Genomic DNA, 17020 nt, shown 5'->3' on the forward strand with positions numbered 1-17020 from the left:
ACAGCGCATAAAAAAAAAACATAACTCAGAATGTCAGAATCTAGTTCAATTTCCTGACTAATCTGAGGATTTAATCCAGATTTTACTGTTCCGGCACTCCCAACTGTCTTTGTTTTAGAGGCTATCCCTCTGTTCCTTTGTCATCCATAGCTGTCTCTCTTTGGGTGAATATACTCTATATAGCTATATTCATACCCAATGCATTTTTGTATATCCAATTTTTATAGTCTGCAAAATGTGGGTGTGGCAGGGCTATGTCAATTGCATACCCTTTAAAATGTCTTATTTTTATACTATTTCCAAAAATTGGGTGGTATGGTTAAATTTGGGGATATCCAAATGTACAATATCCCTATAGTCACACATAGCTTAGCTAAGGGATGCCTATGTGTACTGGTTCCCCACTGTCACACACATCTCAGGGATATCTACATGTACATTATCATTGTGGTCCCACACACAACTAAGCCTCACTTAGAATGTAAGCTCTTCTGGGCAGGGTCCTCTCCTCCTCCTGTGTCACTGTTTGTATCTGTCTGTCATTTGCTGCCTCTATTTAATGTACAGTGTAATATGTTAGTGTGTTATAAATACTGTTTATTAATAATAATATTAATATGCCTAGCAATGCCCAGATGTGCAATTTCCATGTGATGCCACAAAGTTCAGGCATGTCTCAATGTACAAATTCCCTGAGATTACACACACAAGTAACCTCAGGTATGCCCAGATGCCCTATTTACCTGTAGTCACTTATGGCTCAGCTCAAGGATGCCTACATGGTAAATGTCCTTTTAGTCACCACATATAAAGGATGCTTAACTGTTCCCTGTAGTGACACCCAACCAGGCTCAGCAGTGCCTAAAGTGCAATGTCCCTGTAGTCACACTCAGCTAATCCAAGGGATGCCCAAACTCTCTATAGTTAGACACAGTTTAGTTCAGGAATGCCCTAACTCTACCCATAAAGTCCTGCATTGCCCACCCCCTGTCAATCATAGGAGGACACAACCTGTAAGCACTCCTGCTGATCTGTGAGATGCAGCCTGCAGAATGCACTGATCAGCTCCTGGAAGCAGCAATTGTTCAGACCCTGATAAAGGAACAGACCAGCCTGTCCCTGTTCCCCTCCTCCAAATCCCTGGAGTAGCAATTAGAGTGCCCTGCTTCAGCATCTCTCATAGGGCTCAGGAATATCCATTGTCTGTAACAGGTTCTGGCTATCTGCCTTGCTCCTCTATGCTGCTTGATTTTTGCTGCGCTCCCTGCTCTGGATTAAAGTCGGGCTGTGTGTGCATTATTGGGTTAAACTAGTGTTCCTCCTCTCCTGGATCTGCCTGCTCAGGAATCATGCGAGCTTTGGGGAATCCAAGTTGCTGGCTCATCTGCTGGCTGCTCCCTGTGTTGTGTTAGGAAGCAGCATCATCTTCATTGAGATCACCGGAGCTTCCCCAGAGCAGATAAGAGAGACTATGGACTGAGTGCATCCACCTTATATCCACCAATATGGAGTTAATTGTGGGCATCATCTGTGTTATTGCTTGTCTTAAACCAGGTAAGAAAAGCCTTCTTCTCTATTCTGCTTAGGGAGTCCTAAGTATGAGGTGTATTTCTATACATAGCACTGCATATCATTAGAAGGAAATGTAACACTAGAATTAGGAGCAAATATCTGCGAGATAAGTTCTTGGACCACCAGTAAAGTAGGTCACCTTTTGGAGATGAGGTGTATTTTTGTTCTATATAAAGCTGCAGCATTTAACAGGTACTGAGAGCTTAGCTAAAACTGGGTGGTTTTCTCACTGTAGGCTATGCACAAACAATACATGTTAGTTTGGTGTGTAATTTGTGGATGTTGCTTTGTTGGGTCAGTTGCAGGATTTGGTGTGGACCCCTCCCTGCAGATTGACATCTTAGAAGACTTCCAGCTGGGGGAGGCAACCCCTGGAGTGCAGCAGGTTCAAGGACTTCACAACAGTAGCAGAGCCTACCTATTCCAAGGTATTGTCACAACACAATGTTATGCACACTTCATCCTCTTTATCTGCACCTGGGGCTTCTCTGTCCCTGTTAATGTGTATGGCTTTGGCTGTCCTTTGTCCCTACAGAGTATGGAAATGTCTTTTTAATGATATTTTAACAATAAGGGAACTTCCCTTTTCATAAGAAAAATATCTGTTTCTAGGATGCAATATTTTGCACTTTACAAAGTTGTGCTTCTACAGAAATAAACACACATTAAAACATCTATCTATCTATCTATCTATCTATCTATCTATCTATCTATCTATCTATAATACACACAGATTCAAAAAGTCTTGTCCTTTGTCAACGATTGCATTCACAATTTCCCAGGACCCATTTTATTCTTTTTAATGATTTCATCTTCCTAATTTCTGATATGGAAAAATTTCATGCTTGCCAATTGTAACCGCTTCTTTTCCTTGACAAGGGAGTTAGTGCTTATGATAAATTCTTAATGATTGTTTTGAACATGAGCATTTAAAAGAAAGAGTTAAATGCACAATAAAGCATTTTTTTTGTTTGAATTATTTATATTCATTATCTGTGTTTTATATTAGATTTTTACATTTGTTTCCTTCTGTGAATATGTTAGAAAAGAAGACTCCGCAAAGCAACATTGTGTACCTGGAAATCATTTTAAATGCTGCCCGTTATGTACAAGGGCTGTAATATGTGTTTGGTCAGCTTAAACCATGGTACTTTGAAATCTGGAACCATCTCTTCTATAATATACAGTAATCTACTATAATGATAATATTGCATCCTATATTATACAGCCCATATTTGACAGCTTTATGTTCACTAACAATTGCTGCTAACTTTTCAATTAGATGATACATGATTCACATGAGCTGTGCAGCACAGATCATCCACCTTAACTACAAGCTTTTCCCACTCAAGTGTCAGTGCTCTTTTGCAACCGCTTGCTTTTTACTGATTGATGGCCCCTTAATTAATGTACAGCAGGACTGAGCCTGGCAGATGGTTGATTTGAGTCTGGGGAAGCAATGAATAATAAGGCACACTACCCTGATCAGGGAGATTAATGCTGCTGGGAACCTGTGACTTATGGTAAAAACAAAATTGGTTTGTGAAAGTTGGATGGCTCTATTTCAGGTGCATGGATGAGAGATGGGGCGGTCAGGGACCACATCAGTTTTCCTATGGTGTTTGCTAATTACCTCATTTTAGATTGGGATTTGCATTTGTATTTTTACCTAAGAAAGAAAATGTCTCCCACATTTTTTGTTACTGTAGCTATGGAAAGGACATTTCTAGCTCATAATATTTGGTTCTATAGGAGGCACTGATATGCAGGGAGTGAAACGCTTCCATTAGTTTACATATACTGAAATGGTATTGTGCAGTTGCTATGGGTATCTAGTTATTATGTAGCTCTTTGAAGTGTGTAATTGAAAAACAAAAGATATGTTTACCTGCTAAATACATTGTAAGGAACAATTTATAATAAAAACGGTATTTGGAAATGCATCAAAAAGGTTTCTTTTTACCAAGAATACACTTTGGAAAATGTTATCCCTGTTGCAGACATACAATTAGAACCATGACTTTTCAAATGGTATAATATTATAGTATAATATTACAATTATTTTTTTACCTGTGTGGCAGAAGCTGTTGTAATTAAACTTTCTAGACACTTATGTTTTGCACATTATGCATTACGGGGGAAACGAAAAAAATGCCACATTTAATGTTTTACTTTTATTTAAAATATTTTTCATAAACATTCATTTCAGATGGTTTTTAAATTAATAAAATCTATTGTTCTGCTCAGATTTGAAATCCAACAGTTGCATTTGTCTTCTGTTTGTCTTTGAAAGTGAGCGAAATAATTAGCAATACATGGGTCTTTTAAAGGGAACCCGCTTGTGACTGTAACTCAATATATTTCATGGCACAGATCCAGATTGGGGTGTCTAGGGTCCACCAACATATAACAATAGTTTGGCCTAAAATAATTATTTTGCATAAAACATTAATGGGCTATAGTCAGAAATGTATTTTCATATAGATAAAAGATGGCTGCATAATTATTATTTGTATATTTGCACCGGGATTACAGGGGCCAAGGCCATCCAGTTGGTATGGTAGATGTGAAAAGGACTGGCAAGCCTGAAAGCTACACATTTATAACCTTTGCTTTTAAGCTTGTTGACACCAGAGTGTTAAGCTATCAGCTCAGGGCCGATATTGGACGAGAATCTAGCGTGTGTACAGCGCCTGTCGTCCATCGTCCGAACGATCATCCTGGCGGATCCACAGACAATGAATGATTCCTAATGCAAGGGAAGAGGGAGAGCACGCAGCGGGGTGCCGCTCTGTCGTTCTCCCCCCTCCCCTCTCTATAAAGCAGAATGGTGCTGTATGTACAGCACTCGTTCAGGCATCGTGCAGTGCTTAGTCGTTGGAAAGGATTGTAAAGGATCCTTTCCAACCACAATAATTCCACGTGTGTGATGTGTTAAATAAAGTTGTAATCATTAACATAATAGTAGTATGGTCCTTAACCAATATTTACATTTGCCACATCCAATGGTATCACAAAACTATGCTATAAGACAATCCGTGCCAAATGTATGTATGTATTGTAGGAACTTAAAATGTAAAATATTGCTACCTTTATTCAAACAATTAATAAAATCCACATTGAAAACCCTATAAAAACTGTGCGCCATGGGAAAAGCACCTTTATAGTACAATGCATATTACACATCAACGTTTACCATTTGCACCATTTTGATTGGCTTAAACAGGGGGTTCAAACTCTCATTTAGATTCTGCAAGTAATATTACTATGGTTTATGGTTTGACTGAACTTCATTGACTTGATTGGCCAACTAAAGGGCCCATGCAGCTGTGTATTGCATTTTGAAAAATAAAATGTATGTTCCTATACATGAAATTAAAAACCCATTTTTTTGACCCAACACACCATATTGCACAAAAGTGCTTTACCACATTTTTATCTGTAGTGCTTTGGTTAGGTTCATTTAGGGTGCCATTAAAAATGGCACCCCAGAGCACCAACACGTCTTGTTTGTTGCTGCACACTGCATTTTTACAGTTTCTGCAATGCAACAGTGGGACCATCCCTATACAATTGTGTGAAGATTGACTTTATTTAATATTCTGACATTTACTTTCTATGCACATGATTGGCTAACTAAAGTTATTGTGTGAGTTTACTAAACATCCATCAGTAAATTCACAATAACACATCAGTGGGAGGAACCTCTGTTAAAAATATTGGGCTTTTTGATGAATTCTGCTGTGCTGGAAAGCTCATGACAGCACATTTAGTGGCAAAAGCTCCTAAAATAACAACTTTGCTCTCTGTTCAAGTGTTCAGCAATTGTGATGGTTTATAAACATTGCTTCTTTGGATGAGGCAAAGTTTGTTTGGACAAGTGAGCCGGTGTGCTTTTTTTATTTTAAGCCTGTGGCACTGGCAGAGGCTCATTTATGATGATGGCCAGTCGAGCACTATCCTTTCAAACACCAGTGCCATCCATCATGGCTTATATGGATAGAAGTTAGATTTGCTGCTTTGGTGCAGCTAGTGTACTAGATATTCTTTTTAACTGCCCAGTTACAAATTGGAATGATAGCAGATAGGATATTGGTTCTCTTGTATTGCTGAATCAGTTCACTAAAAGCTTGGGAGGCAGCCAATACATAAGGCTTGATGTCCTAAAGCAGGGATGTATATTGTATTCTGTGCTCTTGCCACTACTGCAATCTAATGTATAACAGAAATATAATGTGCATTAGTCACAGGTGCCAAGGACATACTGCAATACGCCTGTGCAGGAAGCATTGACTGTAACAACAACTCTACTGTTTCCTGCTATATGTCAGCCATGTGAAATATTCCTCTGCTCTCTCACTCATTTCGATTTGACCGAGAATACTAAGCAGTGTGATTTTCTGCCTAACACCCTAGTCAAAGAAGAGATGTCTTCTAGAGTCATGTGCGGATTGCCGTTAATATTGTGGTCTTGTTATTGATTTTTTTTCACCAAGTTGCCTCAGGCCATTTCCCTATATTAAAGCCATGCAGTGATATAGCAATAATGGGTCATGGAATATAACTTAATTTTACTGTACAAATGGGCAGGTAAATCATATTTAGGAATGACTCTACTCCTTTATCAACCTTTTTCGGTAATGAATGGGGAAGAGTTCAAATTTCTCTTTTTTTCTGTAACCTTATTGGAGACATTTTTTCATTACTTCCTGTCCCTGTTACACTTTTACAAAGAGTGATTTGCTAACAGGATGGGGAATCATAAAAACATTGTCTGATTCTTTATTTATTTTTTGTCTGTGTTCTCTTTGAAGAGATTTCCTTTCACTGACAATGATTTCTATCCTGACAGGAAGTGAGATGATCTTCAAGGAGGTTACAGACAGCAATAAAATACTAAAAGAACATTTAACCCTTACCCACCTCTTTCTGTATTTAATATGATACTCTTAACAATCAGACCTAATTATTGAAAACAGCAGTGTGTTGCCAATATTTAAGGTGCATCTAGGACAATTATATGGAATTTCAGATTGCATTTATACTATACAGTAGGATCATTTACCACCAATACTGTACCTACATGTATCATATAGTAGCCCAAGTATATGTGACACCAAAATATAATGAATTATGGCTTAAAGCTAATCTTCAGCATCTCCAAACCTGCTCCCCTCCTCTAACATAGCTAAATGACATTTACTCTACAGTATCTGTGGAAATGAGCCTGAAGGTTTTATTTGGCCAGATAGATGGCTTGCAAAGGAAAAAATAAAGTCTATGCAATTACACTTCTTAAAGCTGAACTTAAAGCAAAAGACACAAATTATTGTATCTAAGTATTTTTTGGAAATTTATAAACAATTGTATCTTTAGAAACAACTACTCTAAGTAGTGTAAATATGACTTGATTTCATCCTCTTTCAATCCCCCACAATAATTTAGAGTGGTATAGAACCTAGCTAATTAAGTATGCAGGTTGATTGTAGGGGATAATAGAGTGAACAAAGGGTCATCCTACAATCAACATTATCGGTTGGTATAGGATATTGTATTTTATTTTTTCATTGTAAAAGGTGTCATCCACCTGTTTGTGCCATGTTATGGGATTGTACAACTCTCAGAATAGCACTGACACATACAAATCATTACACAGGAAGAAGAGCTCATTTATATGTAATATATATTAATATTTAGTTTTGAGTTGAAGTTCACATTTAAGCTTCAATCACGTTTAATCTTATTTCCTTCAGGATGACATTACAAATGCAACATTTAGTCGAATATGTTCTAAAGCTTTACCATCAATCAAAGAAGAAGGAAGCTCACAGATCACTTTAAATAGTCAGCTTTTTAGAAGGTTCCAAAGAGTTTAAACCTAATAGCTTTTTATAACAAAAGGATACCAAAGATGGCATATCTGTGCATGAATTCCTGGAAGGTGGGCAATTACCACTGTAAGTTTAAAAGTGGTTGGCCGCTTTGGAAGAAGTAATAAAAAACCAACCCACCAGACTCGAAGTTAAGTATGACCATTGGTTTGAATGAACTGATATAAATTATGAATTACTACTAATAATGAACTACTTTAAAATGGGAAAAAAGGTCAGTATTACCCATAGCAGCTAATAAAATGTGGAATGAAAATAAATGAAAGGGATGATATTTGGAAGGGGAACATCATTTTTCTTGTTCCCTTTTTGCATAGTTCATTTTTAACACTAAAATGAGGAAAGCACGTCTAAAATCAATAACTGTGATAGGAATTCCCACCATAGAGGACACAGACAATATTAGTTAAGGAGGACATGTTGCAACATCAGATAACATAGTTGTAGTAAAACAACTCATAAATTGTTAGTGAACTGTAAATGCATTACAATGCAGGTTTTATTAGATCTTTGTCAATTCAGTGCAAGACAGCACACATAAAGTTCCCAGGTGAGCATTGTGGTACGCTAAATTGCATTTGCATTGTGATAGCTAGGTGCATTGGAAAGCTATTTAACATGAGCACTTTGTTGTGTACATTACTACAATGCATCAATGTGAATATGCTCTTTTCAATTGTTGTATCCATTCTAAACATTGAACTGGCAACCTTTTAGTGACTTTGGTAGATAAATTAAGACTTAAGAGCAAAAGATTTTCTTTCACATCAGAGATGAAGGAAAATCTGCAACAAAGAAACCAAAAACAACAAAAAAAAAGATGACATTGGTTCTAACATTCTCCCTATTATTTTTTTAAAAGCATCTTACTCTTTTTTTTCATTTAGAGAGTTTTGTTCACTTCTTGTTCTGCTGACTCAACCTTCTTACCAGACAGGAAATGGAGAAATCCCTCAGAAGGAGTCTTCATTATAACTTTACAGGAGTTCTAACCATTCTTCCATGCTTTATCCAAAACTAAACAAAGGGTTATGTATTGAACGAAACTTTAAAGCAAACCTATATTAGAGAAGTATGGGGTATACATTGCTATTGACTACTCCCAGTGAAATGCTAGTTGTTTGGCTATTATTCTGAGCCTTCAGTACTTTTTTTCACTGTCATTGGATTCTTGTTCTAGACCCCTGATTCTTGTTCTCAAAATATTGAAGCCAGAGACAGACTTAGCAAGGGGTATTCTTAGATTGGTAGGCAGTCAATGTCTATTTTTCTCAGTACAGGTTTCATTTGAGGCTATTTTTGCGAGAATGGTTCTTATTTTTTTTATTTACACTTTCCTATTCAGCTATTAGGCATTGATTCAACCATATACAAACACAGCATACCTTCCTCCAGGGTGTATTTTAATTGCTTAACCTTTAGATCCACATATCTCAGGGCTTGGTAACATGGTGCTGTGTTTTCAAAAGCACATTACACTGTAATAATTCACTGAAATATGATTTGTAATATTGGACCCTATAGTATAGCATTTAAGAAACTATAAAGTTAAGCTGTTCTCTGTCCGTTTAATGGCTACTTTTCCATGACTAAGAGTTTATATGGGGTTTCCTCTAATTATATAATTAAGAGAATGTTACTTTGTGCTCCTTGGGGGGAGGGGGGAGTTCATACTCACTTTATCTACTACTACTACTATTTTATTTACTTTTCTAAAGAGTATTGTCTGAATCAGGCGAATCCGTACGTTTATCAGTTCTGGATTTGCTTGAATCTTTCTCATCTGCAGAACAAAGTGTCTAGTACTCCAGACAGTATCTCATGATATTTGCCAAACCAAATTGTTCATTACTGACAAATTTGCGGACTGCCAATTTGAATTTTTTTTTTTGGCCATGTGTTGCAACCCTAAGTATTCCGTCCCCAAAAAATAGTAAGGCTGGCAGTATTACACTGACGAAAATGCTCATTACATGCATGGTAATGAACCACAGTGCGCAATAATACACTACCATGCACTGTGTTACAGAAATCGGCTAATGTAGCTTTAGTTAATTATGATGCCTTTAGTCAGCCTGTTGGGAAAAAAAATAATCGGCCTTAAGGCAACACAACTGGGTTTTAGAACTGAATTAAGGATAATGACAAGTTAATACTAGAGGTTGTTCAGACAGATGATTTAGTTACTTCTTCACAACCGCATGTAACCACGGCTTGCCACTGGACATCTTTAGGCTGCATCTAGGGGTAGTATAGGGTGGTTGGTGAACGGCCACTAATCCCCAATCAAATCGCTTTCGGAACACTTATTTGTTTTGTTACAGTGGAACTTTTTTTTTTTTTTGGGAAAGTCATGCCCATTGTGTGTGACCAGACAATATTTATAGTCTCAATTGTGCCAAGGGCAAATTGTGTTGTAAGCCCTGCCTTTACAATTCAAATGTTTACATGGGTGTCACTTTGTAGCAACATGCTGAAAATTGTTATTTTATAAAATTTGAGTGCTACAAAATTGTATGCTTCTGCAAAAATAATTACTTGCAGTATCATTCAAATCACTGGTAAGCTTTGAATGAGTTTTAATGAGGCAATTAAAAAACATAACTTTGTTGTTCTGTTCTTCAACATTTACTTTTTAATTGACAGGAATTTTACAACCATAGGGAAATACTGACTTTGAATATTCAAGGCAAACTTATAAGGGAAAGTTTATTAAAGAAGAAAAACTTAAAAAAACCAAAAACAAAACCAAGGTAGACACATGTTACATATATAGAAAAAAGTGTTTGATCTACTTTTCTAACTGAATGTAGAAAAAAGAAGGAAAATTGAATAAAACATGTATATAGTTAAAGCAGAAGGATCCAAGGTTTGCAGTTAAACTTCCACAGGACCACACGTGTGTTCAGCCACAGTTATGAGTAGTGCTTCTACTACTACCACCAGGGTTTATCTAGAGCAGGGGTGCCTAACAGGTGGATTGCGATCTACCGGTAGATCGCGGAGCCCTGCCTTTCAAATAAACTCTACCGCGCACAGGAGATATTAAGGCCAAGTTTGTATTGTTGATAGATCATTTTATATTAGTCATTTTAAAAGTAGCTCGCAAGACAAAAAAGTATGGGCACCCCTGATCTAGAAGTTGCTAAGGATTGCTTTAGCCATGAGCAATTTGGACCTCTCAGATCAATTTAGGTGACCCCAATGATTATTTTGACTAACTGTAAAAATTAAATTTTTTGATTGCCAATGAAGGGGGCATTCTTCCACACTTACGCTACTGTACTGTGAGCTGTGGATACAGTAATTATAACAGGGATTCCCTAAAGACCTGAAAGGTATTTTAAAGGTTCCCTTGTTAAAAAGGTTGAAAATGCTGTTCTAATATCTCCAGTTTTCACAGTATAATACTCTAAGGACCATTTAAAATTTTTGGTCCGGATGAATGAATTTTTGGCATGTCACAATCTGCAGAAATGGAATATTTTTAAACTGTAAAAAAATGTAGTTTTCATTTAGCACATTGCGTATAAAATAGGCATTGTGCTTTTAAACGGTAGTAATATTCCTTGTTAGCCCAGATATTTTTTTACAGTAAGAATGGTTATTCTTAGAACTTTGGTTCTCTGGGGGAAAAAAGGCAGAATGAGACTTCAGAAGCAGCAGACAAGAGTCATAGGGCCTGATTTATTAAAGCTCTCCAAAACTGGACACTTTCATCCATGAACCTGGGTCATTCAGCAAATCTGGAATGGATCTGGTCCAAGAATGAAAACATTTGCTAACAAATAGCAAAAGTCGTTTAGAAAATCCATTGACTGATGAAAGTGTGGATTCCTTAGCTCGCCTCGGCTGATATTGGACGAGAATCTTGCGTGTGTACAGTGCCCGTAATCCATCGTCCGACCGACCATCCTGGCGGATCCATGGACGATGGAGGGAAAACGATCATAATGGAAGTGACAGTGTCGCTCCATTGTTCTTCCCCTCCCCTCTCCATTGAGCAGAACGGTGCTGTATGTACATGCATCGTGCAGTCCTTAGTCGTTGGAAAGGATTGTGAAAGATCCTTTCCAACGACAAATATTGCACGTGTGTACATAGCCTAAATGGGGTCCACAATCGGGGTTTAATGCACTGTGTGATCCAATAGACAAAACATGGACTGCTCAAGGGAGTTTACCTAGGATGGTGGCAAACTATAATATTCTGATCACTTAAATATCTCATACCACTACAGGTAACTGGGTACCATGGACCTGTGGAAACTTTTGTGGAAATTAAAGATTGTGTGCACTAGGTTAATGCAGCCAAATCCTAATTCAATTTTAACATATCAAGCATGCAATAGGTGTAATTCCCTGTAAAAATGCTAAACATGATATTCCTATAACATATTGAAATCAATTTATAAACGTTTGCACCCAAGATTGACCCAATATTACACATATTTATAATTGGATCCTAGGAATATAATTTAATCCAATGTGAAAGTGTTTATTTTCTGTAAAAGTTTGTGTCTTTTGGGTGAAAACCTTAATAAACTTAATTGAATTAGATACTGTTTTACATAAAATGTAACGTGATAAAAAGCTTTGATTTGTTTTAATAAATAAATAATTGTGACATATTTACCAAATGATGAGGGTTCTGCGCCGTTATCTCATATCTTATTACAAACCTCTTTGATTAGTAACAATAAATGTTTCATTCAGCTATGATTTTTCATATTTACATATAAATATTTAATTTATTTAAAAAGCATTTATGTAAAGTTCAATAGAACTGTAGTTCTCTCCATAATCTGTCCCAGCACCTGGTTATTCCAGGACTTTTATCCTCACATATTCCTTTTTAAACTCTATCTGTGTCTTTTTCATTTGCAGTAATGACCAGTACTTATTTTTCATTAAGCAGGCTATGCCAGAATGCAGTCTATTTTAGTTTTAGGAGCTTAGAATTGTACTTTTATTGCTGGATGTTGTACTTGCATAATTTGTGTTGAGTCAGACATATAGGTAAAGATCAATAGATGGCTATTAATTCCAATTATACAAGTATCTTCTAAACAAGTCTTTTTTTTAAAGTTTAACAACAAATTATTAACTAAAAATTACCATCCAAAGAATGTGAAACATCACAACAAAATAAATGTAGTACATCATTATATAAATAAGTTGAGCCGAAGCTTATGTACAGCCAAAACAATTTAAATTAGAATAGTGAAAGGTTAAAACCCGTCAGTTTTTTTTTTTTTGGCTGTGTACATTTTCCCAGAGATGTAACAAACTTTCCCAAAGTTAGACGAACTACTGTAGACAATTTCCCCAAAACAGGCTTCCATTGATAGATGTCCACCTTAGTGACCCCAACAGGAGTAAAACTCTATCCTACTCATAAAAGGAAAAAAGTAACTTTTGCTTGGTGATATAGTTTAGTTTATAAGGGAAGCAATAATTAATAGAGAAATATTGATTTTTTTCCCAGCAAAGATCTTTAGCACCAAGGATTTCCATTGACAATTAATGGTGGTTGAGTGCTGCTAGATAAGAAAACCATTGGAGGATCCCACTTTCCCATAAAAAACATCCACATAATAATATATTATTGTGCTTGAGAATGTGACCTACAGAGACCCAAAGCTTTATTCTTATCTTTATGGAGAAATAGGTTATAGACTAAAGTCCAATATAACTAATAGTTTGGGTAGGCATTTTGTAGTTACAAATACAAGTGATTACAGATCAACAAACCAAGTTTAGTAGGTTTTAAATATTATATAAGTTATTTTTCTAACATTCTCCCATATGACTTTCACTTCTTTTAAATATGCTAGCTGTCTGGTTGCTATGTTGAAAGTGCCCAAGTACTTTCTGGGTCACCGACCGAGGGCAACAATGGCAATTAGAAGTTCTGACTTTGTTTGCTGCATGCTTGTTCTGGGTCATTGACTGAGTGATGTATCCAGAGACAGCAGGAAAGCCTCATTCTCAAAAGTAGGTCAGAAATGTCAGCTTTCATATTTATTGTTTTACAGGTCTCTTTCCAGTCTACAGGACAAAAAACCAATAGGAAAAGGACATGCAAGAAGTAATTCTGAACATAATACTAGTAGCAGATATTCTTTATTACTGTTAAATGAAGGATCAGTTGTTTAAAATGAGTTTAGAGTCAAATTTTTTCTAGTACTGTATTGTTTATTAAATATACAGTGATCATTTTGTTTTCTTTCTCACCTTTGAGTTATTTACTAGAATTTTGGATAAAATGTTTTGTGTTGTATGGGGTCCAGAACCATGAACATTTAAATATCTTATACAAACCTTAGTTAAACTACACAACAATAAATGGAATTGGATTATCCAGACCAAATTTAAAGTATTAATTAAATAATTCTATTGTATATGGTCCAGTTGTGAGGCCCTATGACGCTGGAAAGTATCTGGGTAAGTGATCCAAAAACTGAAAGTTCAAGTTTGCGCCTTCTGAATTTTTGGGCATCACAATAAAATGTCAGACAATCAATATTAGCGATTTTTAAGCCCAAGAAAATTATTATAATTGATTTCAATACTTTCAATGCAGCTACTGCATACTATACAGCACGAAGAGTTGGCAGACGTGATTGTAAAATGTCAGTAATCCCAGAAACAAAATTGCGGCAGGTGCACCAATTACTAAAGCAAAATGATGGATTATATGTCCCATGGGCTCAGATTGCAGCGTGAAGAATATTCTGGAGGCAGCTACAGTAAAGCATGGGGAAGGCATGAATTAGCAAATTCCTTGTCAATCAAAACTCAGACGCATTGAAAATGACTGTCTGATTAAACAAATGCTTAACAAGAGATTTTTTCCCTCTTATTAAGCGAGTCATTATGTCCAGTACCTGTACAATGAAATATATTGTAGTTAAGTATGGTTCCTTCCTATCTGTGTGTATATCCTAGTAATAAATAGGAGAGATCAATACAGTAGTCTCTTCATTGTGAAATGAAACTGTAAAGCTCATCAGGAAGCCTCCACTTCAGACAGTGTGATAGCAGCACATGGAGAAAAATGAGCAAATTGTTAGCACCTCATTATAATGGATCCTGCAGGGATATAAACTTATTAAGCAGCATCCCCACATTCTTAACATAATTACTAGCAGTTTTCTCCAATATCATAGAAAAGGCTTGTATGGTAAACTTGGATGCTGAGTTGATTTAGATTATTTTCTTTAGTTGTACAGTGTCAATTAATTGTGGCATGGGAAAAACTGTGCCTATGCCAGTCAGATCGGTGTGTCTCCAACTTGATAACTGTAGTATCTATATATAAAATTATGTGTGTGTGTTCCACCATCACTCGAAAACGCATAGAGACATTTCAACCAAACTTGATATACATATGACTCAGACTCATGTGATTGCACCAGTCATCTTTGTACAGCGCTGTGCTATATGTCAGAGCTATATTTGGATGTGTGCATGTCATCACTAAGAAATGTATGGAGACATTTTTTAACCAAACTTGCTGTGTTCCACCATCACTCAGAGACGCATCAAGACATTTAAAGCAAACTTGCTGGACATATGACACATGATCTTTGTACAGCGCTGTGGTATATTTCAGAGGTATATAAATGTATAATAATAGTGTGTGACTGTGGGGGGACATTGGAGTGTGAGCGTATCTGTACAGAGACTGATGGGCCTAGCTCAGTGTTTCATTGTACAGCACTATGGTATATGTCAGAACTATTTAAATCTATAAAATTGGATGTATGCATGTATGTGTGTGTGTTCCACCATCACTCAAAAACGCATGGAGACATTTCAATCAAACTTGCCATACATATGACTGAGGCTCATGTGAGTGCACCAGTCATCTTTGTACAGCGCTGTGCTATATGTCAGAACTATATTTGGATGTATGTGTGTATGTCATCACTCGGAAACGCATCAAGACATTTAAACCAAAGTTGCTAGACAAATAACTCCGACTCATGTGAGTGCACTGCTGATCTTTATGCAGCGCTGTGCTACATGTCAGAGCTATATTTGATGATCACTAGGAAAGCATGAAGACAGTCCAACCAAACTTCCTGTGTTCCACCATTGCTCGGAAATGCATAGAGACATTTAAACCAAACTTGCTGGGCATATGACACTGTTGATCTTTATGATCTATATATATATATATTGTACGTATGTATGTGTATATGTGCATATATATGTGTGCTATATTTGGTGATCACTAGAAAACGCATTGAGACATTTAAACCAAACTTTCTAGACATATGACTCAGACTCATTTGAGTGCACTGCTGATTTTTGTACAGCATTGTGGTATATGTCAGAAGTATATTTGCATATGTGCATGTATTGCTCAGTGACTATATGCCTTTTGCTTATATTTTTACATACTTTTTTTTGACTCTTTTACGTATTTCTGACCTGTAATAATGCCTTCAAGCAAACCTAAGGCAATTGGCCAAGTGCAATCAAAGACAAAAAAATTAAATAACACCGTAGACAAGAAAATTACTATAGCTTTATTTGATTCCTTTTTCTGTATATTATAAGATTGCAAAAGGTAAATACCCGAGTATCCTCTCGTTTTGGAATTATATGGGGAGAAGAAGGATTTACTAGCTTGTTCTATGTTCTCTTGTTAATTATTCTTTTTCTATTTTTTTGCAGTCTGTCAAGGTTCATTTTGTTGGACAGTGCTCACAACATGCTGTAGAAAAGTTTGTTCATTATGTCAACACACCATGCATTTTGGTGCACTGTCTTACTAGAAAGGATCATGCACGTTTGTTTGATCCACTATATTATATTGGCAGGTACAACACACAATATTTCTTGCCTTATTTATTTGTCTTTAATTTGGGCCAAAAACAAAATGCTTATGACAATGGATGTCAATAATATTACTACTTTTAGAGCAGCAAATCGTTAATCAAATCACAGAAACGAGTGAATTCTATACGTCAGCAGTATACAGAATGCCTTAAGGTTGTCATAATGCCTAAACTAAAACCATTAGGAAATTGACAGCCTAAACCTCATCTTTTTCAATGTACTTTAAGGAGTTTTGAACCCCTATGTTTGCAGCATGGCCTGACAGGACACAACATATTTCAACGTTATGCTGCAGTGATTGTACCCAAACCCAATTTCTCCCAGGAGCCCATCCCAAGATTTATTCTACTTGCACCTGAGATTTGACCAGATTGTATGGAAGTGTACTAACCACTCAGTTTCCTTGGACCTGGATTTTTCCTCCTGCATTTCATGAATTTCTCTGACCATACTTGCCGCAAAGCTTTCTTTATCAGATTGGATGACGTTGCCAGGGCTTGTCAATTTTCTTTGGTGTTAGCCAAGAACTCCCACAGTAGCCCAATGGTTTACAAGGGTCAACATATTAATGCTAATGCACTGCCTCCTTGAGAGAAAAAGAGGGGCAATTCTGAAACAGATGGTGTCACTGGTTGATGTTCAAATTATCCCAGGATAAAATACAGAGGCTTCATCCTTTCATGTTCCAATATATGTGAGACCAGT

The 17020-nt window shown here is 36.6% G+C and overlaps 1 protein-coding gene across 2 annotated transcripts in view; it reads left to right on the plus strand.

Annotated features, from left to right (window-relative positions):
- The first annotated feature begins 1031 nt into the window (after nucleotides 1-1031).
- NELL2 (neural EGFL like 2) overlaps nucleotides 1032-17020 on the plus strand; it is a 133280-nt gene continuing 117291 nt past the window's right edge. The window contains exons 1-2 of one of the 2 annotated variants that reach the window (XM_072401453.1): nucleotides 1032-1554; nucleotides 1872-2000. In XM_072401453.1, the coding sequence (XP_072257554.1) occupies nucleotides 1506-1554; nucleotides 1872-2000 (178 nt within the window). In that variant the 5' untranslated portion in view covers nucleotides 1032-1505. Of the gene's footprint in view, nucleotides 1555-1810; nucleotides 2001-17020 lie in introns of those variants that run through there. The other variant, XM_072401452.1, reaches the window with a different exon arrangement.

The sequence above is a fragment of the Pyxicephalus adspersus genome, chromosome 2 (assembly GCF_032062135.1).
Source record: "Pyxicephalus adspersus chromosome 2, UCB_Pads_2.0, whole genome shotgun sequence".
Taxonomy (NCBI): domain Eukaryota; kingdom Metazoa; phylum Chordata; class Amphibia; order Anura; family Pyxicephalidae; genus Pyxicephalus; species Pyxicephalus adspersus.